Below are 23,574 nucleotides of genomic sequence, written 5' to 3'. Positions count from 1 at the left end.
TCGTGTGTATAGTCAGAGGGTTTTTCCCAGGCTGGAATAACTAGCATGAGACAGCACAGTTTTAAGGTGCTTGGAAGAAGGAACAGAGGATGTCAGGGGTAAGTTTTTTTTTATGCAGAGAGTGGTGAGTGCGTGGAATGGGCTGCTGGCGACAGAGGTGAAGGAGGATACAAAAGGGTCTTTTAAGAGACTCCTGGACAGGTACATGGAGCTTAGAAAAATGGAGGGCTATGAGTAACCCTAAGTAATTTCTAAGGTAGGAACACATTCAGCACAGCTTTGTGGGCCGAAGCGCTTGTATTGTGCTGTAGCATTTCTATGTCTCTAATCAAATACAGTTCACTGGACAATACCCAATCCAGAATAGCTGATTCCCTTGGTTGCTGAACCACGAGCTGCTAAAAAGCCATCTCATAAGTATTGTAGAAATTCACCCTCTGGGAGTCCAGCACCAAACTGATTTTCCCAGTTTACCTGATTATTGAAACCCCCTACGACTATCGTAACATTGCCCTTTTGTCATACATTTTCTATCTCCCATTGTAATTTGTGGACCACATTCTTATTACTGTTTTGGGGTCTGTATACCACTCCCATCAGGGACTTTTTATCCTTGCAGTTCCTTAGCCTATCCACAATGATTCAACACCTTCTGACTCTATTTCATCTCTGTCTAATGAATTGATTTCATATTCTTACCAACAAAGCAATGCCGCCCCCTCTGACTTTCTGCCTGTCCTTTCAATACAATGTGTATGCTTGGACGTTAGAGTTCCCAGCTATAATCTTTCTTTTGCCATGATTCAGTAATGCTTACAACATACCTGCCAATCTGCAACTGTTCATCCATATACTGCACTCATTCAAATATAACGCCGTCAGTCCTGTATTCATCTTTTTCGATTTTGTCCACCTCTTATGTTGCAACTCATCTGTTGACTGCAATTTTGCCCCATCAACAGCCTCTTCTCTGTTTGTAAACCAGCTACCTAATTCTCAGCGCTATTATCTGCCTTTTCTACGGTACAACTTGCACTGAGATTTATGCAACTCAGGACACTAGTCACACCAAGCTCAACATTTTGATTCCTAACTTTGTCTGAGGTCTTTCCAATATCTCCCTCCACAACCTCTCCACTAACTGTCCTGGCATTCTTGTTCCCATCCCCCCTGCAATTCTAGTTTAAACTCCACTGTGCAGCATGAACAAACCTTCCTGCTAGGATATTAGTCTCCCTCCAGTTCAGATGCAAACCTTCCCTTCTGTACAGGTCCCACTTCCCTGGAGGAGAGCCCAAAAATTCAAAAATCATGCCCTTCCTCCAACACCAACTCCTTAGCCTTGTATTAACTATTATAATCATCCTAGTTCTGGCCTCACTAGCACGTAGCATAGGTAGTATTCCTGAGATCACAACCCTGGAGGTCCTGCCATTTAACTTAGTACCTAACTCCCTGAACTCCCTGTGCAGAACCTTGACACTTATCCTACCCATGGCATTGGTCCTTACATGGACCATGACTTCTTCCTGTTCACCTTCCCACTTAAGTATGCTGAGGACTCAATCCAAGATGAATATAGAACACAGAAAATCTACAGCACAATCTTCGGCCCACAATGTTGTACCGACCATGTAACCTACACTGGAAGCTGCCGAGAATTTCTTTACTGCATAGCCCTCTGATTTTCTAAGCTCCATGAGTCTCTTAAAAGACCCTATTATATCTGCCTCCACCACCGTCACTGGCAGTGCATTGCACGCACCCACCACTCTTATGTGTGAAAAACTTGTCTCTGACATCCCCCTTGTACCTACTTCCAAGCGCCTTAAAACTATGGCCCCTCGTGTTAGCCATTTCAGCCCTGGTTAAAAGCCTCTGGCTATCCACACAATCAATGCCTCTCATCATCTTATACACCTCTATCAGGTCACCTCTCATCCTCTGTCACTCCAAGGAGAAAAGACCAAATTGACTCAAGCTATTCTCATAAGGCATGCTCTCCAATCCAGGCAACATCCTTGTAAATCTCCTCTGCACCCTTTTTATGGTTTTCACGTCCTTCCTGTAGTGAGGTAACCAGAACTGAGCAATACTCCAAGTGAGGTCTGACCAAGGTCTTATATAGTTGTAGCATTACCGCATTACCTCTGGTTGATGAAGGCCAACACACCAGCCTTCTTAACAACACTCTCAACCTGGACTCTGGAACTCAGGAGGCAACATACCAACAGAGAGTCTTATTCTCACCCACAAAACCGCCCGTCCATTCCCCTAACTAACGGCAGGTGTATGGGGTTAAGTGGGATCCAGGATTAACCATGATGGAATGGTGGAGCAGTCTCGATGGCCTAATTCTGCTCCTATGTCATATGGTTCTGTGGACTCCCCCTATCACCACAGCATGCCTCTTCCTCCTCCCCTTCCCTTCTGAATCACAGAGCCAGACTCAGCCAGAAAACCCGACCACTGTGACTTTCCTCTGTTAGGTCATCCCACCGACAGTATCCAAAGTGATATACCCATTTCTGAGGGGGATGGCCACGGGGTACTCTTAACCCCTTTCCTCTTCCTGACTGTCACCCCGTTTCCTGTGCCTTGCATCTTGGGTGTAACTAACTCTCTATATGTCCTGTCTTTCACCCCCTCAGCCTCCCGAGTGATCCAGGGTTCACCCAGTCCCAGGTCCAACTCCCTAACGCAGATCTTTAGAAGCTGCAGCTGGATGCACCTCTCGCAGCTGTCGTCAGGAACACTGGCATCTCCCTGCTTTCCCATATCCCGCAAAAGGAGCATCTCTACTATCCTACTGAGCAGATATAAAGGGAAGAGCAAAACTCAACCTTCAGCTTTTCTTTGCTTTCTCTGACTGAAGCCTCTCCTTGCAGAAGCCTCAAAGAGCTAAAGCCTCAAGATCACCAGTCCAACTCTGTCCACTCAGATGATGGCTGCCGCACTTGCCCCGTTAATTTACTCTTGCTAATCAATCCCAAACACGGATTGATTGCTGATCAAAGCTGTTTCTCGCTGTAGCGACCCGCTGCTACTTTTGTGCTTAGGCAGTGGACCTGATTGAAGTCGCTACCTCTCAAAACCTCCGATGTCCAGATTGGCCACGCCAATCTTTCCTCAGAGGCCCTGCCTGACTCACTGAGTAATTCCCCATCTGTATCAAACTCTATCCACAGGCCCTGCCTGACTCACTGAGTAATTCCCCATCTGTAACAAACTCTATCCACAGGCCCTGCCTGACTCACTGAGTAATTCCCCATCTGTATCAAACTCTATCCGCAGGCCCTGCCTGACTCACTGAGTAATTCCCCATCTGTATCAAACTCTATCCACAGGCCCTGCCTGACTCACTGAGTAATTCCCCACTTTGGGTTTATCTCAGACGTTTCACAGTGGACGACAGGACTTAGGGGATTGTTGTTGAACAGAGGGACTGAGGTTCCCTGGAAACAGAGTCACAGGTAGACAGGGTGGTGACGGTGGTGTTTGGCTCACCGGTCTTCATCAGTCAGGGCACTGGGTACAGGATTTAGGATGTTTAGTTGCATTGTGTGAATGGGCCGGTTTAGGAGTGGCTTTGGTTCATCAAGCTTTGGCAAGGTAAGCATTTGGTAAGTTTCTTCATTTAGGACACGGTTTGTGCAGTGAAAATGGTTCCAGAGGCTGTGTTGTGTTCTTTGTGTGAGATGTGGGTATTGTGGGAGAGCTCCAGGTTCTCGAACAACCACAACTGTACCAGGTGCACCGAGCTGCAGCTCCTCAAGGAACGTGTTAAGAAACTGGAAGGAAATGCAGCTTGATCGTCCTCGGCTCATACGGGAGACTGAGGAAGTGAGAGATGGGAGCTACATGGAGGTAGTCAACCCCAGGTTGCAGGAGGCAGATAACTGGGTGACTGTCAGGAGAAGGAAGGGAAATGGGCAGCCAGTGCAGAGTCCCCCCTTGGCTATTCCCTTCAATAATAAGTATACCACTTTCGACACCGTTGAGAGTGAGGAGCTCTCGGGGGAGCCGCAGCAATCAGGTCTCTGGCACGGAGTCTGGTGCTGTGGCTCAGAAGAGAAGAGAGGGGTAGAGGACTGCAGTAGTGATAGATTCCATAGTTGGAGGGATAGAGACGAGATTCTGCAGGCGTGGTAGAGACACCCAGTTGGTGTGTTGCCTCCCACATCCCAGAGTCAGGGATGTGTCAGACCGGGTCCATGGCATTCTGAAGGGGAATGTGAACAGACGAGTCTTGGTACATATTAATACCAATGAAATGGGTAGGAAAGGTGAGAAGGTCCTGAAGAAGGATGTTAGGGAGCTTGGCAGGAAGGTGAAAAGCGGGACCTCCAGGGTAGTAATCTCTGGATTGCAGCCTCCGCCAGCACCAGTGAGGGTAAGAATGGACTGAATGCACAACTAAAGAACTGGTGCAAGGGGCAGGGCTTCAGATTTCTGGATCATTGAGTTCTCTTCTGGGGAAGGTAGAACCTATACAAAACAGATGGGTTACATCTGAACCTGGGGGCGGGGGGGGGGAACCAATATCCCTGTGGACAGGTTTGTTACAGCTGTTCAGGAGGGTTTAAACTACCTTGGCAGGAGGTTGGGAACCAGCATATTGGGCTAAGGGTTAGTTGGTTTAGGGCTGAGGGCCAGTTGGTCTACAAACAAAGGCAGCATGTAGTCGGAAGTGGTTGATTACAGGCCAAAATTGCAATCAACAACAGGATGGGTTGCAATGTAAAATCATTAGAAAGAGGGTGATAGTCACTGGGGATTTCAATATGCAGGTCATTGGAAAAGTCAGTTTGGTGCTGGATCCTAACAGAAGGAATTTGTAGAATGCCTTTTAGAGCAGCTCATGGCTGAGTTCACGTGGGGAACAACTATTCTGGATTGGGTGTGTGTAATGAATGGGAATTGGTTAGAGTTTAACGCATTAGGGTTAGGGTTAGGGTTAATGTACAGGAACCCCTGGGGCCAGTGATCAAAACATGATAGAATTCATCCTGCAGTTCGAGAAGGAGATGTTTCTGACGCACTAAGCAATGATGCAGAGGGGCAGCACAGTTGTACCTGGAGTTCAGGCCCGGACACAGCAATGTCCCGAATGGTCTCGGGGCCAATGGCCTGTACCATCTCCTGAAAGCGCTTAGATTCCACCTGGGCCAACTGTTGGTTTTTTTCCACTTCCAGGCGGTTCTGCGCCTCCATGTACTTCAGTTCCTGCTCCCGAGCCTTGGTAAGTCGCAGGAGCTCAGCGTCCTGGGTGGAGGAGAGGTGGACAGCAAGAGAGAAGTGGGGGGGGGAGAGGGGGGGAGAGGGGGAGGAGGGGAGGAGGGGGGAGGAGGGGAGGGGGAGAGGGGGGAGGGGGAGAGGGGGGAGGGGGAGGGGGAGAGGGGGGAGGGGGAGGGTGAGAGGGGGGAGGGGTAGAGAGGGTGAGAGAAGGGGTGGGGAAGGGGCAGAGAGGGGGAGAGGTGGAGGAAGGGGAGGGGGCAGAGAGGAGGAGGGAGAGTGCAGGGGAGAGGAGAGGTTTTGGGAGAGGGGAGGTTTTGGTGAGAGGAAGGGTTGGGGGAGAGGGGAGGTTTTGGGGAGAGGAAGGGTTGGGGGAGAGGGGAGGTTTTGAGGAGAGGAAGGGTTGGAGAGGGCAGGTTTTGCAGGGAGGTTTTGGGGAGGGGAGGGGGAGGTTTTGGGGAGAGGGGAGGAGTGGAGTGAGACAAGGATAGTTCAGGTATATCTCTCACACACAGTGGAGGAAATCTCTTTTTCCAATTCACGACAGTGGGGGGAGGATGACTATGGTAGGTGGGTATCTCTACGGTTAGGGGGGTGGTGGGGGATTCAGCAGTCAGAATCTTGGAAGGTGGGGTTGTGGTAAACCATTATATATATATGTTGTAACTGGGTTACCTGTCTGGACATGCCCCTCTGCTGACTGCCCCCGTGGCTCCTCCCACAGACCCCTGAATAAAGGTGATTTCGCCTTGCCCCTCGCCGTCAGTCCAGGGGCAGACGCTCACCAGGGAGGTCGTATTGTACAGCGAGTAAAAGCCTTTCAGTATTTTACCCATCTTCAGTCTTTTGGAGTTATTGAAGGTGCTTCAGGGGGGTGGGACGGTGGGAGTGTGGGGTTCTCAGCGGTCCAGGGGGTGGTGGAATATCACTCACGGTTTCGATGTCCAGTGCCTGGGCCTTCAGCCTAGCCTGTAAGACAGCTCCCTCACCCTCGATCCTCGCCGCCTCCGCCTTCGATTGTGCCTCCGCCTTCGCGGCCCCTGTGCTCTCCACTGCCATGCTGTGGAAACGGAGATGGGTCAGTGGGGAACAGACAGACAGACGGACAGCAGGGTGGGCCATGAGTGTGGGAACAGTCGGGGTTAGCGGACAGACAGGAGGAGGGGCACACAGATGGGGGAGATACGGACTTACGGCGTGGGTGGGGGAATACGGACGTACAGGGTGGATGGGGGAGTACGGACCGACGGGGTGGATGGGGGAGTATGGACCGACGGGGTGGGGGGAACACGGACCGACGGGGTGGGAGGAACACGGACCGACGGGGTGGGGGGAACACGAACTGACCTGTTGGCCTCCAGTTCAAGCAGCTCCTTGCGGGCTCTCTCTGCCTCTACCTGGTCGAGGATGCGTTGGCGCTCCAGACGGCCCTTGGCCTCTTGTTCCAGACGCTCCGCCTCATGTCTGCGGGTCAGGAAGAGATATCCTCGAGTTAACCACGTTCTCCCAGCTACCCTTTTCTCAGTTCTGACCCACTCCCAGCTCCGACACCACCCTCACTATCCATCCCCTTATCACCCACCCTCTCTCACCTCCCTCTTTCCCTCCACTCATTTCCACCCTCCTTTCCTCATCCTTCCCCTCCTGTCTCCTCTCCCCTCCCCATCTTCCTTACCCCTTTGTCCTCTCTCATGCTCCAGCCACCCTCTCCCCTCCTCAACCTGCCCCTCTCCTCCCCTCCACACACTGTTCCCTCCCATCCCCATCTCCTCACCCTGTTCCCTCCCTTCCCCCTCCTCTCCTCACCCTGTTCCCTCCCTTCCCCCTCTCCTCACCCTGTTCCCTTCCTACCCCCTCCTCTCCTCACACTGTTCCCTTCCTCCCCTCCTCTCCTCACCCTGTTCCCTTCCCCCTCCTCTCCTCACCCTGTTCCCTTCCTCCCCTCCTCTCCTCACCCTGTTCCCTCCCTTCCCCCTCCTCTCCTCACCCTGTTCCCTTCCTCCCCTCCTCTCCTCACCCTGTTCCCTTCCTCCCCTCCTCTCCTCACCCTGTTCCCTTCCTCCCCTCCTCACCCTGTTCCCTTCCTCCCCTCCTCTCCTCACCCTGTTCCCTTCCTCCCCTCCTCTCCTCACCCTGTTCCCTTCCTCCCCTCCTCTCCTCACCCTGTTCCCTCCCTTCCCCCTCCTCTCCTCACCCTGTTCCCTCCCTACCCCCTCCTCTCCTCACCCTGTTCCCTCCCTACCCCCTCCTCTCCTCACCCTGTTCCCTTCCCCCTCCTCTCCTCACCCTGTTCCCTTCCTCCCCTCCTCTCCTCACCCTGTTCCCTTCCCCCCTCCTCTCCTCACCCTGTTCCCTTCCTCCCCTCCTCTCCTCACCCTGTTCCCTTCCCCCTCCTCTCCTCATCCTGTTCCCTTCCTCCCCCCTCTCCTCACCCTGTTCCCTCCCTCCTCTCCTCACCCTGTTCCCTTCCTCCCCTCCTCTCCTCACCCTGTTCCCTCCCTTCGCCCTCCTCTCCTCATCCTGTTCCCTCCCTTCTCTCCTCACCCTGTTCCCTTCCTCATCTCCTCTCCTCACCCTGTTTCCTCCCTTTCCCCTCCTCTCCTCACCCTGCTCCCTTCCTCCCCTCCTCTCCTCACCCTGTTCCCTTCCTCCCCCCCTCTCCTCACCCTGTTTCCTCCCTTCCCCCTCCTCTCCTCACCCTGTTCCCTTCCTCCCCTCCTCTCCTCACCCTGTTCCCTTCCTCCCCTCCTCTCCTCACCCTGTTCCCTTCCCCCTCCTCTCCTCACCCTGTTCCCTTCCCCCCCTCTCCTCACCCTGTTCCCTTCCCCCCCTCTCCTCACCCTGTTCCCTCCCTTCCCCCTCCTCTCCTCACCCTGTTCCCTCCCTTCCCCCTCCTCTCCTCACCCTGTTCCCTCCCTTCCCCCTCCTCTCCTCACCCTGTTCCCTTCCCCCTCCTCTCCTCACCCTGTTCCCTTCCTCCCCTCACCCTGTTTCCTCCCTTCCCCCTCCTCTCCTCACCCTGTTCCCTTCCTCCCCTCCTCTCCTCACCCTGTTTCCTCCCTTCCCCTCCTCTCCTCACCCTGTTCCCTTCCTCCCCTCCTCTCCTCACCCTGCTCCCTTCCTCCCCTCCTCTCCTCACCCTGTTCCCTTCCTCCCCCTCCTCTCCTCACCCTGTTCCCTTCCTCATCTCCTCTCCTCACCCTGTTCCCTCTCATCCACGTCCTTCCTTCTTCCCTCATCAGCCACCCATCCTCCTCTGCCCTCGCCCTCGTCACTGCACGGACCTGGCCGCCGCCTCCTGTGCGTTAGTTGTGATCTCGATGGCCAACTGAACACTCTTCTGCAGTGAGTCGCGGGTCCTCTGGTCAACAGGCTCCACCGCCTGTATGTCCACGCTGGTGACACACAGATTATTCTGCGAGAACACCAGCCGGTCCCTCACCTTCAGCTCGCCGTCAAAGCCAAACACTGCCGAACGGATTATCCGGGCCGAGTTCTGTGGGAAGAGGAGAGAAGGGCAGGACGGAGGAGGGGAAAAGAGGGAGGAGGGAGGGGAGAAGAGAGGGGAGGTGAGGGTGGGGGGTGAGGAGAGGGGAGGGGAGAGGAGAGTGGAGGGGAGACGGGGAGAGGGGAGATGGGGAGAGGGGGGAGGGGAGAGGGGAGGGGAGAGGGGAGGGGAGAGGGGAGGGGAGGGGAGAGGGGAGGGGGTGAGGGTGGGAGGTGGGTGCAGAGTGAGGGTTGTTCCAGTTTAAGGCTGCTACTGAAGACAGACGACAGCTTACTGGCTGTTCAAAGAGCAAGAAATTCAACTACTTTACAACAACACTCTTTTGTGCAAAATTTTGGTAAAGAATGACCGCAAGCAATGAAGGTGCAAGCGACGGGAGGCTGACTCGAGGGTTGAGGGACAGTTGGAGCAGAATTGCAGCGTTGAGGAAGTGGTGGGAGCAAGGTGGAGTGGTGGTGAGACAGAGTCAGGGAGTGTGATACAGAGGAGTTTCAAAGCCCACCCACCCACCCACCCACCCAAACCAAGAGCCAGGATGGATCGAGCTAAGGTCAGCTATAGGCTAGATTGTGACGGCAGGGACCAGACCCAGAGTGTATCGAAGCAGGTCTTCGACCGACAAACAAGCCGATGCTTTGACAATTGAAAGGCCTGGCTGGACAGATGGAAAAGGCTGGGTATCGTGACCAGGGTGAGGGATGGTTCACTTCTGCTCACTGCTCCTCAGCGCTGAGGCTGGGACTGGGGCCTGTAGAGAGGCGAGCTGTGAAAGAGAGAGACAGAGTGCGAGGCAGGGAAAGGGGAGGGAGCAGAGAGACCTGGAGACCTGGAGACCCGGTTAGTGGTGTCAACACCTTCCCTGCTGTTGCTGCCCCTCCAAGCCACCTCACCTTGTGAAAGTCGTCAAACTGCACAGCAGCCACAGCCCCCCGGATTCGAGAGGCAATGGCCTTGCAGGCATCCCCCACGAAATCCAGCACGCTGAAGACCTTGGCTGCCTCCTTAGGATCGCTGCGATCTGACACCTCAAAGTGCCTGAGGGGCAGAGGGGAGGGAACGGGTCAGGGGGAGGCAGGAGTGTGTCTTTCCCCACGCCCTTCCACCAAACCCCTACCAGGACTCAGCTTGCTATCATGGGAAGATAGAAACATTAACTTAGGAAGCTTGATAACAGATTCTGAAAATCAGATATGGGCAGAGAAATGGCAGATGGAGTTTGATCTGGGCAAGTGTGAGGTGTTGCACTTTGGGAGGTCAAATGTAAAGGACAGAACCCTTAAGTGTTGACCTACTGAGGGATCCTGGGGTCCCTGTCTACAGCTCCCTGAAGGTGACCACACAGGCTGACAGGGTGGTAAGGGAGGCGAACGGCGTGTTTGGCTTTATCAGACGGGGCACTGAGTTCAAGAGTCAGGACGTTATGTTGCAGCTTCATAAACCTCTGGACCGGCTGCATCTGGGTATTACATTTAGTTCTGGGTGCCCCACAACAGGAAGGGTGTGGGGGCTTTGGAGAGGGTGTGGGGGATTAGGAGAGGGTGTGGGGGCTTTGCCGAGGGTGTGGGGGCTTTGAAGAGGGTGTGGGGGCTTTGCCGAGGGTGTGGGGATTTGGCGAGGGTGTGGGGATTTGCCGAGGGTGTGGGGGATTTGAAGAGGGTGTGGGGGCTTTGCCGAGGGTGTGGGGGATTTGAAGAGGGTGTGGGGGATTTGAAGAGGGTGTGGGGATTTGAAGAAGGTGTGGGGGCTTTGCCGAGGGTGTGGGGATTTGGCGAGGGTGTGGGGGATTTGGCGAGGGTGTGGGGATTTGAAGAGGGTGTGGGGGCTTTGCCGAGGGTGTGGGGATTTGGCGAGGGTGTGGGGATTTGGCGAGGGTGTGGGGGATTTGGAGAGGGTGTGGGGGATTTGGAGAGAGTGTGGGGGATTTGAAGAGGGTGTGGGGATTTGAAGAGGGTGTGGGGGCTTTGCCAAGGGTGTGGGGATTTGAAGAGGGTGTGGGGATTTGGCGAGGCTGCAGAGGTTCACCAGGATGCTGCCTGGGTTTGAGAACCTGAGCTATGAGGAGAGGTCAGGGAAACTTGCATTGTTCTCTCTGGAAGGGTGGGGGCTGAGGAGAGATCTGATAGAGGTTTACAAGATGAGAGGTTCGGATAAAGCAGCCATCTGGTATCTTCTCCCCCCCACCCCCGGGTGAAAATGTTTAATATTAGAGGGCATGAATTGCCAGGGCTGGTGGAAGTAAAAACGACAGAGATGTTTAACAGTCCCTTAGATGGGCACATAGATGTACAGGGGATGGAGAGATCTGCACAGACAGAAGCGATTTAGTTTCATTCAGCACAGATAATGTGGGTCGAAGGGCCTGTACCTGTGTTGTAGAGACGAGAGACGCACCCCCCTCCCCTCCCCTCCTCACCAGTTGTAGAGACGAGAGACGCACCCCCCTCCCCTCCCCTCCTCACCAGTTGTAGGCGAGCTGGAGCTGGAGGCGAGCATGATCAGCCGTCTCGACCACGACGATGTCGGTGCAGAAATCGGGACCCAGCAGCAGGCAGATAGAACGCACCACCCCTGGCCGTTTGGGACGTCCTCCGGACAGACTCAGCACTGTGAACTGCTCGTCGGGTCCCAGGATCACCAGGTCCGGCCCAAACACCACCCTGGGGGAGGGATGAAAGGAGGGAAGTGGATGGAGGCTGTGGCTGGGGGAGTGCGAGGGCAACGGGGAGAATTCGAGGGAGGGAGAGTGAGGATAAGGGACAAAGGGTGGAGTGTGTGAGCGAGGGGTGAGGCTCCCTACCTGGCTGCCTTGCTGCTGAAGTCATAGATCTGGACGGCGGCGTTGTGGGGGACGCGGAAGGTGACCACACGAGTGGGGTCCCTCCTCGTGGCCCCCTCTCCACTATTGCCCACTCCCACATCGCGGGACGGGCCACTGCGGTCCAGTACTGGGTTCTTGTCCAGGCACAGTAGCTCCTCCACAGTTGGGGGCAGCACTTTGGCCCAGAGCTCCTCATCCTGGGTCAGCATATAGGTCTGCCCAATCACCGCACGTACCTGCAGGGGCAATGGCGAGGAGGGAGAAGGGGCAGAGGTAACAAAGGAGGGATGCAAGGAGAAGATAAATAGGAAGGCGCAGTGAGGGGTACCGAGAGGAGCAAGAAATGAGGAGGGGGCAATCAGAAAGGGAAAAGGAAGCAGGGCAGGTAACAAGATGGGACAAGGAAGGTAATGAAAGGGATGAGGAGAAAGGCAGAGAATAATGGGGGGTGGTAAGGAGTTACAGGGTGGAGTGACAAGAGGGGGCAAGGAGAAAGGGTGTGGAACATTGCAAACAGTACACATCTCCCCAGCTCCTGGCAGAACATTACCATCCCCATCCCTTTCCTTCAGGCATTTTCACAGTGAGGAAGAAATTTGGCATGACTCCAGCAACCATCACCAAATTTCCCGATATGCTGTAGAAAGCATCCTCTCCAGATGTATCACAGCTTCATAAGGGCAACTGTGCTGCCCATAAGGGGAAGCAACTGCAGAGAACTGTGGTCACATCACAGAAACCAGTCTCTCCTCCTCTGCCTCTGAGCAGACTTCCTGCTGCTTCGGTAAATCAAAGATCCAACACTCTCTCTCGCCCCTTTTCCATCTGACAGACGATTAAAGCCTGGGAGGAGGATGAGAGCTGACTTGATATCAGTGTATAAAGGGTGTGGGGCCTAGACAGAGTGGACAGCCAGAGACTTTTACCCAGGGTGGAAATGGGTAAGATGCTAGAATTTTAAGGTAATTAGAGGAAAGTGTAGGGGGAATGATAGAGGTAATTTTTTTTTAAACACGCAGAGTGGTGGGTGCGTGGGACGTGCTGGCAGAAGTGGTGGTGGGGGAAGATATATTCATTGCACTTCAGAAACTCCTGGATAGTCAGATGGATGATGGAGAAATAGAGAACTGTGTGGGGAGAGAAGGGTAGATTGATCTTGCAGTAGGTTAAAAGATCGTCATAACATTGTAGATCAAAGGCCCTGTACTGCTCTACACCCCAGCAGAAAGCCCTTCCCCATACCTTGCCAGTCTTGTTGTCTCGGACGTAAATACCCTCGTTCTGGTCAAGAGGAATAGCCTGACGCAGTGACACCACCTCCACCATCACCGGTGGGACGTAGTCCACAGGACCCCGGATCATCCAGCGGTCCCCAGGCTTTCGAGCGATCACCTTGCCCTCCTGTGGAGACGGGGCGAAGACCGCGAGTGAGCACGCTGGCGAAGCAGGGTGCAGAGAGGAGTGAAAGGGGAAGCAGGAGAGAGGTCAGGCAAGGGTGGGGGGGGAGAGAATTTGTTCAGCTGCCGTCACTCACAGCATCCTCATCGTCAAAGCCCTCAACCGTCCGTAGCACCAGACCCTGCTCCTCGGACAGGATGTAGGTGTCCCGGATTCCATCCTCCAGCTGCTCGCCAGGGCGAAGGAAAAACGACTTCTCTCCCTGAGGGAAAGCACACACAGGCTGAGGGTGAGACGGGGGGACACGGGAAAGGAGCGGAGAGACAGGGGACACGGGGAAGGAGGGGAGAGACGGGGGACACGGGGAAGGAGGGGAGAGACGGGGGACACGGGGAAGGAGGGGAGAGACGGGGGGACACGGGGACAGGGGAGAGACGGGGGGACACGGGGAAGGGGGGAGAGACGGGGGACACAGGGAAGGAACGGAGAGACGGAGGACACAGGGAAGGAGGGGAGAGACGGGGGGCACGGGGAAGGAGGGGAGAGAGGAGAGACACGGGGAAGGAGGGGAGAGAGGAGAGACACGGGGAAGGAGGAGAGAGATGGAGACACGGGGAAGGAGGGGAGAGACGGGGGACACGGGGAAAGAGGGGAGAGACGGGGGACACGGGGAAGGAGGGGAGAGACGGGGGACACGGGGAAGGAGGGGAGAGACGGGGTACACGGGAAGGAGGGGAGAGATGGGGGACACAGGGAAGGAGGGGAGAGATGGGGACACGGGGAAGGAGGGGAGAGATGGGGGACACGGGGAAGGAGGGGAGAGATGGGGGACACAGGGAAGGAGGGGAGAGACGGGGGACACGGGGGACACGGGAAGGAGAAGACAGGCCAGGGAAATGGAGGTAGCAGGCAGCAACCCTGACCTTGACTACCAGTTTCTGCCCCAGCTGCGGTTTGCCGTCTATGCCCACGGGGTCGAGGACCACACAGTACTGGCGGCTGCCTAGTGTGGTGACGTCCACCACCCTCACCACCTCCTCGTGCACTCCCGGGATGTGGGCCTCCGCATCGTCCAGTGTCACCAGCCACTCCTCGCCTGTCCGCCTGGTCCGATCTCGGAAATCCTTGAAAGTCTGCAGTGCCCGCAGGTGGAGAGCTCTCTATGAAGGAGGGACAGACAGGTGTGAGGGGTGGAGTGTCGGGGGTGTGAGGGGTGGAGGGACGGGGGTGTGAGGGGTGGAGGGACGGGGGGTGTGAGGGGTGGAGTGTCGGGGGTGTGAGGGGTGGAGTGTCGGGGGTGTGAGGGGTGGAGTGTCGGGGGTGAGGGGTGGAGGGACGGGAGTGTGAGGGGTGGAGTATCGGGGGTGCGAGGGGTGGAGTGTCGGGGGTGTGAGGGGTGGAGGGACGGGGGTGTGAGGGGTGGAGAGACGGGGTGTGAGGGGTGGAGGGTCGGGGGTGTGAGGGGTGGAGGGACGGGGGTGTGAGGGGTGGAGTGTCGGGGGTGTGAGGGGTGGAGTGTCGGGGGGTGTGAGGGGGGAGGGTCGGGGGGTGTGAGGGGGGAGGGTCGGGGGGGTGTGAGGGGGGGAGGGTCGGGGGGTGTGAGGGGTGGAGGGACGGGTGTGTGAGGGGTGGAGTGTCGGGGGTGTGAAGGGTGGAGGGTCGGGGGGTGTGAGGGGTGGAGGGTCGGGGGGTGTGAGGGGTGGAGGGTCGGGCGGTGTGAGGGGGGGAGGGACGGGCGGTGTGAGGGGTGGAGTGTCGGGGGGTGTGAGGGGTGGAGTGTCGGGGGTGTGAGAGGTGGAGGGTCGGGGGGTGTGAGGGGTGGAGTGTCGGGGGGTGTGAGAGGTGGAGTGTCGGGGGTGTGAGGGGTGGAGGGTCGGGGGGTGTGAGGGGTGGAGTGTCGGGGGGTGTGAGGGGTGGAGGGTCAGGGTGTGTGAGGGGTGGAGGGTCAGGGTGTGTGAGGGGTGGAGTGTCGGGGGGTGTGAGGGGTGGAGTGTCGGGGGTGTGAGGGGTGGAGGGATGGGGTGTGAGGGGTGGAGGGACGGGGTGTGAGGGGTGGAGGGTCGGGGGTGTGAGGGGTGGAGGGTCGGGGGATGTGAGGGTTGGAGGGTCTGGGGGTGTGAGGGGTGGAGTGTCGGGGGTGTGAGGGGTGGAGGGTCGGGGGGGTGTGAGGGGGGGAGGGTCGGGGGTGTGAGGGGTGGAGGGACGGGGTGTGAGGGGTGGAGGGACGGGGTGTGAGGGGTGGAGGGTCAGGGGGTGTGAGGGGTGGAGTGTAGGGGGTGTGAGGGGTGGAGGGTCGGGGGTGTGAGGGGTGGAGGGTCGGGGGTGTGAGGGGTGGAGGGTCGGGGGGTGTGAGGGGTGGAGGGACGGGGGTGTGAGGGGTGGAGGGTCGGGGGGTGTGAGGGGTGGAGGGTCGGGGGGTGTGAGGGGTGGAGGGTCGGGGGATGTGGGGGGGGAGGGTCGGGGGGTGTGAGGGGTGGAGGGTCGGGGGGTGTGAGGGGGGGGGACGGGGGTGTGAGGGGTGTAGGGTCGGGGGTGTGAGGGGTGGAGGGTCGGGGGGTGTGAGGGGTGGAGGGACAGGGGTGTGAGGGGTGGAGGGTCGGGGGGTGTGAGGGGTGGAGGGTCGGGGGGTGTGAGGGGTGGAGGGACGGGGGTGCGAGGGGTGGGGGGACGGGTGTGTGAGGAGTGGAGTGTTGGAGGTGTGAGGGGTGGAGGAACGGGTGTGTGAGGGGTGGAGTGTCGGGGGGTGTGAGGGGTGCAGTGTCGGGGGTGTGAGGGGTGGAGGGTCGGGGGGTGTGAGGGGTGGAGGGTCGGGGGGTGTGAGGGGTGGAGGGTCGGGGGGTGTGAGGGGTGGAGTGTTGGGGGTGTGAGGGGTGGAGGGACGGGGTGTGAGGGGTGGAGTGTCGGGGGTGTGAGGGGTGGAGGGACGGGGTGTGAGGGGTGGAGTGTCGGGGGTGTGAGGGGTGGAGGGACGGGGTGTGAGGGGTGGAGGGACGGGGTGTGAGGGGTGGAGGGTCGGGGGGTGTGAGGGGTGGAGGGACGGGGGGTGTGAGGGGTGGAGGGACGGGGGTGCGAGGGGTGGGGGGACAGGTGTGTGAGGGGTGGAGTGTCGGGGGGTGTGAGGGGTGGAGGGACGGGGGGTGTGAGGGGTGGAGGGTCGGGGGGTGTGAGGGGTGGAGTGTCGGGGGGTGTGAGGGGTGGAGGGACGGGGTGTGAGGGGTGGAGGGTCAGGGTGTGTGAGGGGTGGAGTGTAGGGGGTGTGAGGGGTGGAGGGTCGTGGGTGTGAGGGGTGGAGGGTCGGGGGGTGTGAGGGGTGGAGGGTCGGGGGATGTGGGGGGGGGAGGGTCGGGGGGTTTGAGGGGTGGAGGGTCAGGGGGTGTGAGGTGTGGAGGGACGGGGGTGTGAGGGGTGGAGTGTCGGGGGTGTGAGGGGTGGCGGGACGGGGTGTGAGGGGTGGAGGGTCGGGGGTGTGAGGGGTGGAGTGTCGGGGGTGTGAGGGGTGGAGGGTCGGGGGGTGTGAGGGGTGGAGGGTCTGGTGGTGTGAGGGGTGGAGGGTCGGGGGATGTGAGGGGGGTCGGGGGGTGTGAGGGGTGGAGGGTCGGGGGGTGTGAGGGGTGGAGGGCGGGAGGTGTGAGGGGTGGACGGTCAGGGGGTGTGAGGGGTGGAGGGTCGGGGGGTGTGAGGGGTGGAGGGTCGGGGGATGTGAAGGGGGGAGGGTCGGGGGGTGTGAGGGGTGGAGGGACGGGGGTGCGAGGGGTGGAGGGACGGGTGTGCGAGGGGTGGAGGGACGGGTGTGTGAGGGGTGGAGTGTCGGGGGTGTGAGGGGTGGAGGGACGGGGTGTGAGGGGTGGAGGGACGGGGAGTGAGGGGTGGAGGGACGGGGAGTGAGGGGTGGAGGGTCGGGGAGTGTGAGGGCTGGAGGGTCGGGGGGTGTGAGGGGTGGAGGGTCGGGGGTGTGAGATGTGGAGTGTCGGGGGTTGAGGGGTGGAGGGACGGGGGTGTGAGGGGTGGAGTGTCGGGGGTGCGAGGGGTGGAGTGTCGGGGGTGCGAGGGGTGGAGTGTAGGGGGTGTGAGGGGTGGAGTGTCGGGGGTGTGAGGGGCGGTGGGACGGGGTGTGAGGGGTGGAGGGACGGGGGTGTGAGGGGTGGAGGGTCGGGGGGTGTGAGGGGGGAGGGTCGGGGGGGGTGTGAGGGGGGAGGGTCGGGGGGTGTGAGGGGTGGAGTGTCGGGGGTGTGGAGGGGTGGAGGGTCGGGGGTGTGAGGGGTGGAGGGTCGGGGGTGTGAGGGGGACGGTCGGGGGGTGTGAGGGTTGGAGGGACGGGTGTGTGATGGGTGGAGTGTCGGGGGTGTGAGGGGTGGAGGGTCGGGGGGTGTGAGGGGTGGAGGGTCGGGGGGTGTGAGGGGTGGAGGGACGGGGTGTGAGGGGTGGAGGGTCAGGGTGTGTGAGGGGTGGAGTGTCGGGGGTGTGAGGGGTGGAGGGTCGGGGGTGTGAGGGGTGGAGGGACGGGGTGTGAGGGGTGGAGCGTCGGGGGTGTGAGGGGTGGAGGGTCGGGGGATGTGAGCGGTGGAGGGTCGGGGGATGTGAGGGGTGCAGGGTCTGGGGGTGTGAGGGGTGGAGTGTCGGGGGTGTGAGGGGTGGAGGGTCGGGGGGGTGTGAGGGGGGGAGGGTCGGGGGTGTGAGGGGTGGAGGGACGGGGTGTGAGGGGTGGAGGGACGGGGTGTGAGGGGTGGAGGGTCAGGGCGTGTGAGGGGTGGAGTGTAGGGGGTGTGAGGGGTGGAGGGTCGGGGGTGTGAGGGGTGGAGGGTCGGGGGGTGTGAGGGGTGGAGGGTCGGGGGATGTGGGGGGGGAGGGTCGGGGGGTTTGATGGGTGGAGGGTCAGGGGGTGTGAGGTGTGGAGGGTCGGGGGTGTGAGGGGTGGAGTGTCGGGGGTGTGAGGGGTGGAGGGACGGGGTGTGAGGGGTGGAGGGTCGGGGGTGTGAGGGGTGGAGTGTCGGGGGTGTGAGGGGTGGAGGGTCGGGGGGTGTGAGGGGTGGAGGGTCTGGTGGTGTGAGGGGTGGAGGGTCGGGGGATGTGAGGGGGGTCGGGGGGTGTGAGGGGTGGAGGGTCGGGGGGTGTGAGGGGTGGAGGGACGGGAGGTGTGAGGGGTGGACGGTCAGGGGGTGTGAGGGGTGGAGGGTCGGGGGGTGTGAGGGGTGGAGGGTCGGGGGATGTGAAGGGGGGAGGGTCGGGGGGTGTGAGGGGTGGAGGGACGGGGGTGCGAGGGGTGGAGGGACGGGTGTGCGAGGGGTGGAGGGACGGGTGTGTGAGGGGTGGAGTGTCGGGGGTGTGAGGGGTGGAGGGACGGGGTGTGAGGGGTGGAGGGACGGGGAGTGAGGGGTGGAGGGACGGGGAGTGAGGGGTGGAGGGTCGGGGAGTGTGAGGGCTGGAGGGTCCGGGGGTGTGAGGGGTGGAGGGTCGGGGGGTGTGAGGGGTGGAGGGTCGTGGGGTGTGAGGGGTGGAGGGTCGTGGGGTGTGAGGGGTGGAGGAACGGGGTGTGAGGGGTGGAGGGTCGGGGGGTGTGAGGGGTGGAGTGTCAGGGCTGTGAGGGGTGGAGGGACGGGTGTGTGAGGGGTGGAGGGTCAGGGGTGTGAGGGGTGGAGGGTCGGGGAGTGTGAGGGGTGGAGGGTCGGGGAGTGTGAGGGGTGGAGGGACGGGGTGTGAGGTGTGGAGGGACGGGGTGTGAGGGGTGGGGTGTGAGGGGTGGAGGGTCGGGGGGTGCGAGGGGTGGAGGGTCGGGGGGTGTGAGGGGTGGAGGGTCGGGGGTGTGAGGGGTGGAGGGACGGGGTGTGAGGGGTGTGAGGGGTGGAGGGACGGGGGTGTGAGGGGTGGAGTGTCGGGGGTGTGAGGGGTGGAGGGTCGGGGGGTGTGAGGGGGGATGGTCGGGGGGGTGTGAGGGGGGAGGGTCGGGGGGTGTGAGGGGTGGAGTGTCGGGCGTATGAGGGGTGGAGGGTCGGGGGGTGTGAGGGGTGGAGGGTCGGGGGTGTGAGGGGGCAAGGGACGGGTGTGTGAGAGGTGGAGGGTCGGGGGGTGTGAGGGGTGGAGTGTCGGGGGGTCTGAGGGGTGGAGTGTCGGGGGGTGTGAGGGGTGGAGGGACGGGGTGTGAGGGGTGGAGGGTCGGGGGGGTGTGAGGGGTGGAGGGACGGGGTGTGAGGGGTGGAGAGTCGGGGGGTGTGAGGGGTGGAGGGTCAGGGGGTGTGAGGTGTGGAGTGTCGGGGGTGTGAGGGGTGGAGTGTCGGGGGTGTGAGGGGTGGAGGGACGGGGTGTGAGGGGTGGAGGGTCGGGGGTGTGAGGGGTGGAGTGTCGGGGGTGTGAGGGGTGGAGGGTCGGGGGGTGTGAGGGGTGGAGGGTCTGGTGGTGTGAGGGGTGGAGGGTCGGGGGATGTGAGGGGGGTCGGGGGGTGTGAGGGGTGGAGGGTCGGGGGGTGTGAGGGGTGGAGGGATGGGAGGTGTGAGGGGTGGACGGTCAGGGGGTGTGAGGGGTGGAGGGTCGGGGGGTGTGAGGGGTGGAGGGTCGGGGGATGTGAAGGGGGGAGGGTCGGGGGGTGTGAGGGGTGGAGGGACGGGGGTGCGAGGGGTGGAGGGACGGGTGTGCGAGGGGTGGAGGGACGGGTGTGTGAGGGGTGGAGTGTCGGGGGTGTGAGGGGTGGAGGGACGGGGTGTGAGGGGTGGAGGGACGGGGAGTGAGGGGTGGAGGGACGGGGAGTGAGGGGTGGAGGGTCGGGGAGTGTGAGGGCTGGAGGGTCCGGGGGTGTGAGGGGTGGAGGGTCGGGGGGTGTGAGGGGTGGAGGGTCGTGGGGTGTGAGGGGTGGAGGGTCGTGGGGTGTGAGGGGTGGAGGAACGGGGTGTGAGGGGTGGAGGGTCGGGGGGTGTGAGGGGTGGAGTGTCAGGGCTGTGAGGGGTGGAGGGACGGGTGTGTGAGGGGTGGAGGGTCAGGGGTGTGAGGGGTGGAGGGTCGGGGAGTGTGAGGGGTGGAGGGTCGGGGAGTGTGAGGGGTGCAGGGACGGGGTGTGAGGTGTGGAGGGACGGGGTGTGAGGGGTGGGGTGTGAGGGGTGGAGGGTCGGGGGGTGCGAGGGGTGGAGGGTCGGGGGGTGTGAGGGGTGGAGGGTCGGGGGTGTGAGGGGTGGAGGGACGGGGTGTGAGGGGTGTGAGGGGTGGAGGGACGGGGGTGTGAGGGGTGGAGTGTCGGGGGTGTGAGGGGTGGAGGGTCGGGGGGTGTGAGGGGGGATGGTCGGGGGGGTGTGAGGGGGGAGGGTCGGGGGGTGTGAGGGGTGGAGTGTCGGGCGTATGAGGGGTGGAGGGTCGGGGGGTGTGAGGGGTGGAGGGTCGGGGGTGTGAGGGGGCAAGGGACGGGTGTGTGAGAGGTGGAGGGTCGGGGGGTGTGAGGGGTGGAGTGTCGGGGGGTCTGAGGGGTGGAGTGTCGGGGGGTGTGAGGGGTGGAGGGACGGGGTGTGAGGGGTGGAGGGTCGGGGGGGTGTGAGGGGTGGAGGGACGGGGTGTGAGGGGTGGAGAGTCGGGGGGTGTGAGGGGTTGAGGGTCGGGGGGTGTGAGGGGTGGAGGGACGGGGGTGTGAGGGGTGGAGGGTCGGGGGGTGTGAGGGGTTGAGGGTGGGGGGGTGTGAGGGGTGGAGGGTCTGGGGGTGTGAGGGGTGGAGTGTCGGGGGTGTGAGGGGTGGAGGGTCGGGGGGTGTGAGGGGGGGAGGGTCGGGAGGTGTGAGGGGTAGGGACGGGGTGTGAGAGGTGGAGGGTCAGGGGGTGTGAGGGGTGGAGGGTCGGGAGTGTGAGGGGTGGAGGGTCGGGGGTGTGAGGGGTGGAGGGTTGGGGGGTGTGATGGAGCGTCGGGGGGTGTGAGGGGGAGGATCGGGGGGTGTGAGGGGTGGAGGATCGGGGGGTGTGAGGGGTGGAGGGTCGGGGGGTGTGAGGGGTTGAGGGTCGGGGGGTGTGAGGGGTGGAGGGTCGGGGGGTGTGAGGGGTTGAGGGTGGGGGGGTGTGAGGGGTGGAGTGTCTGGGGGTGTGAGGGGTGGAGTGTTGGGGGTGTGAGGGGTGGAGGGTCGGGGGGTGTGAGGGGAGGGGGGAGGGTCGGGGTGTGTGAGGTGTGGAGGGTCGGGGGTGTGAGGGGTGGAGTGTCGGGGGTGTGAGGGGTGGAGGGACGGGGTGTGAGGGGTACAGGGTCGGGGGTGTGAGGGGTGGAGTGTCGGGGGTGTGAGGGGTGGAGGGTCGGGGGGTGTGAGGGGTGGAGGGTCGGGTGGTGTGAGGGGTGGAGGGTCGGGGGATGTGAGGGGGGTCGGGGGGTGTGAGGGGTGGAGGGTCGGGGGGTGTGAGGGGTGGAGGGACGGGGGTGTGAGGGGTGGAGGGTCAGGGGGTGTGAGGGGTGGAGGGTCGGGTGGTGTGAGGGGTGGAGGGTCGGGGGATGTGAAGGGGGGAGGGTCGGGGGGTGTGAGGGGTGGAGGGACGGGGGTGTGAGGGGTGGAGGGTCGGTGGGGTGGAGGGTCGGGGCGTGTGAGGGGTGGAGGGACAGGGGTGCGAGGGGTGGAGGGACGGGTGTGTGAGGGGTGGAGTGTCGGGGGTGTGAGGGGTGGAGGGACGGGGTGTGAGGGGTGGAGGGACGGGGGTGTGAGGGGTGGAGGGTCAGGGGGTGTGAGGGGTGGAGGGTCGGGGGGTGTGAGGGGTGGAGGGTCGGGGGATGAGAAGGGGTGAGGGTCGGGGGGTGTGAGGGGTGGAGGGACGGGGGTGTGAGGGGTGGAGGGTCGGTGGGGTGGAGGGTCGGGGGGTGTGAGGGGTGGAGGGACGGGGGTGCGAGGGGTGGAGGGACGGGTGTGTGAGGGGTGGAGTGTCGGGGGTGTGAGGGGTGGAGGGACGGGGTGTGAGGGGTGGAGGGACGGGGTGTGAGGGGTGGAGGGACGGGGAGTGAGGGGTGGAGGGACGGGAAGTGAGGGGTGGAGGGTCGGGGAGTGTGAGGGGTGGAGGGACGGGGTGTGAGGGGTGGAGGGTCGGGGGGTGTGAGGGGTGGAGGGTCGGGGGTGTGAGAGGTGGAGGGTCGTGGAGGAACGGGGTGTGAGGGGTGGAGGGTCGGGGGGTGTGAGGGGTGGAGGGTCGGGGGGTGTGAGGGGTGGAGTGTCAGGGCTGTGAGGGATGGAGGGTCAGGGGGTGTGAGGGGTGGAGTGTAGGGGGTGTGAGGGGTGGAGGGTCGGGGGTGTGAGGGGTGGAGGGTCGGGGGGTGTCAGGGGTGGAGGGTCGGGGGGTGTGAGGGGTGGAGGGTCGGGGATGTGGGGGGGAGGGTCGGGGGGTGTGAGGGGTGGAGGGTCGGGGGGTGTGAGGGGTGGGGGACGGGGGTGTGAGGGGTGGAGGGTCGGGGGGTGTCAGGGGTGGAGGGTCGGGGGGTGTGAGGGGTGGAGGAACGGGTTGTGAGGGGTGGAGGGTTGGGGGGTGTGAGGGGTGGCGGGTCGGGGTGTGTGAGGGGTGGAGGGTCAAGGTGTGTGAGGGGTGGAGGGACGGGGTGTGAGGGGTGAAGGGTCGGGGGTGTGAGATGTGGAGTGTCGGGGGTTGAGGGGTGGAGGGACGGGGGTGTGAGGTGTGGAGTGTCGGGGGTGCGAGGTGTGGAGTGTCGGGGGTGCGAGGGGTGGAGTGTAGGGGGTGTGAGGGGTGGAGTGTCGGGGGTGTGAGGGGTGGTGGGACGGGGTGTGAGGGGTGGAGGGACGGGGGTGTGAGGGGTGGAGGGACGGGGGTGTGAGGGGTGGAGGGTCGGGGGGTGTGAGGGGGGAGGGTCGGGGGGGGGTGTGAAGGGGGAGGGTCGGGGTGTGTGAGGGGTGGAGTGTCGGGGGTGTGAGGGGTGGAGGGTCGGGGGTGTGAGGGGTGGACGGTCGGGGGTGTGAGGGGGACGGTCGGGGGGTGTGAGGGGTGTAGGGACGGGTGTGTGATGGGTGGAGTGTCAGGGGTGTGAGGGGTGGAGGGTCGGGGGGTGTGAGGGGTGGAGGGTCGGGGGGTGTGAGGGGTGGAGGGACGGGGTGTGAGGGGTGGAGGGTCAGGGTGTGTGAGGGGTGGAGTGTCGGGGGTGTGAGGGGTGGAGGGTCGGGGGTGTGAGGGGTGGAGGGACGGGGTGTGAGGGGTGGAGGGACGGGGTGTGAGGGGTGGAGGGTCGGGGGTGTGAGGGGTGGAGGGTCGGGGGATGTGAGCGGTGGAGGGTCGGGGGATGTGAGGGGTGGAGGGTCGGGGTGTGTGAGGGGTGGAGGGTCGGGGTGCGAGGGGTGGAGGGTCGGGTGTGTGAGGGGTGGAGTGTCGGGGGGTGAGGGGTGGAGGGACGGGGGTGTGAGGGGTGGAGTGTCGGGGGTGTGAGGGGTGGAGGGACGGGGTGTGAGGGGTGGAGGGACGGGGGTGTGAGGGGTGGAGGGTCGGGGGGTGCGAGGGGGGAGGGTCGGGGGGGGTGTGAGGGGGGACGGTCGGGGGGTGTGAGGGGTGGAGGGACGGGTGTGTGCGGGGTGGAGTGTCGGGGGTGTGAGGGGTGGAGGGTCGGGGGGTGTGAGGGGTGGAGGGTCGGGGGGTGTGAGGGCTGGAGGGACGGGGTGTGAGGGGTGGAGGGTCAGGGT

General features: G+C 61.8%; 1 protein-coding gene across 2 annotated transcripts in view; it reads right to left on the bottom strand.

The window, feature by feature from the left end:
* The window catches only part of mvp (major vault protein), a 46,521-nt gene that overhangs the window by 5,745 nt on the left and 17,202 nt on the right, over positions 1-23,574 (bottom strand). The window contains exons 6-15 of one of the 2 annotated variants that reach the window (XM_063063064.1): positions 13,883-14,119; positions 13,096-13,221; positions 12,804-12,962; positions 11,541-11,797; positions 11,203-11,400; positions 9,634-9,778; positions 8,520-8,731; positions 6,583-6,699; positions 6,169-6,295; positions 5,077-5,265 (exon numbers count right to left, since the gene is read on the bottom strand). In XM_063063064.1, coding sequence (XP_062919134.1) covers positions 5,077-5,265; positions 6,169-6,295; positions 6,583-6,699; positions 8,520-8,731; positions 9,634-9,778; positions 11,203-11,400; positions 11,541-11,797; positions 12,804-12,962; positions 13,096-13,221; positions 13,883-14,119 — 1,767 coding nt within the window. The remainder of the gene's footprint in view (positions 1-5,076; positions 5,266-6,168; positions 6,296-6,582; positions 6,700-8,519; positions 8,732-9,633; positions 9,779-11,202; positions 11,401-11,540; positions 11,798-12,803; positions 12,963-13,095; positions 13,222-13,882; positions 14,120-23,574) is intronic. The other variant, XM_063063066.1, reaches the window with a different exon arrangement.

Source organism: Mobula hypostoma, chromosome 11 (genome assembly GCF_963921235.1).
Source record: "Mobula hypostoma chromosome 11, sMobHyp1.1, whole genome shotgun sequence".
Taxonomy (NCBI): Eukaryota; Metazoa; Chordata; class Chondrichthyes; order Myliobatiformes; family Myliobatidae; genus Mobula; species Mobula hypostoma.
This window is presented reverse-complemented; position numbering and strand designations above follow the sequence as displayed.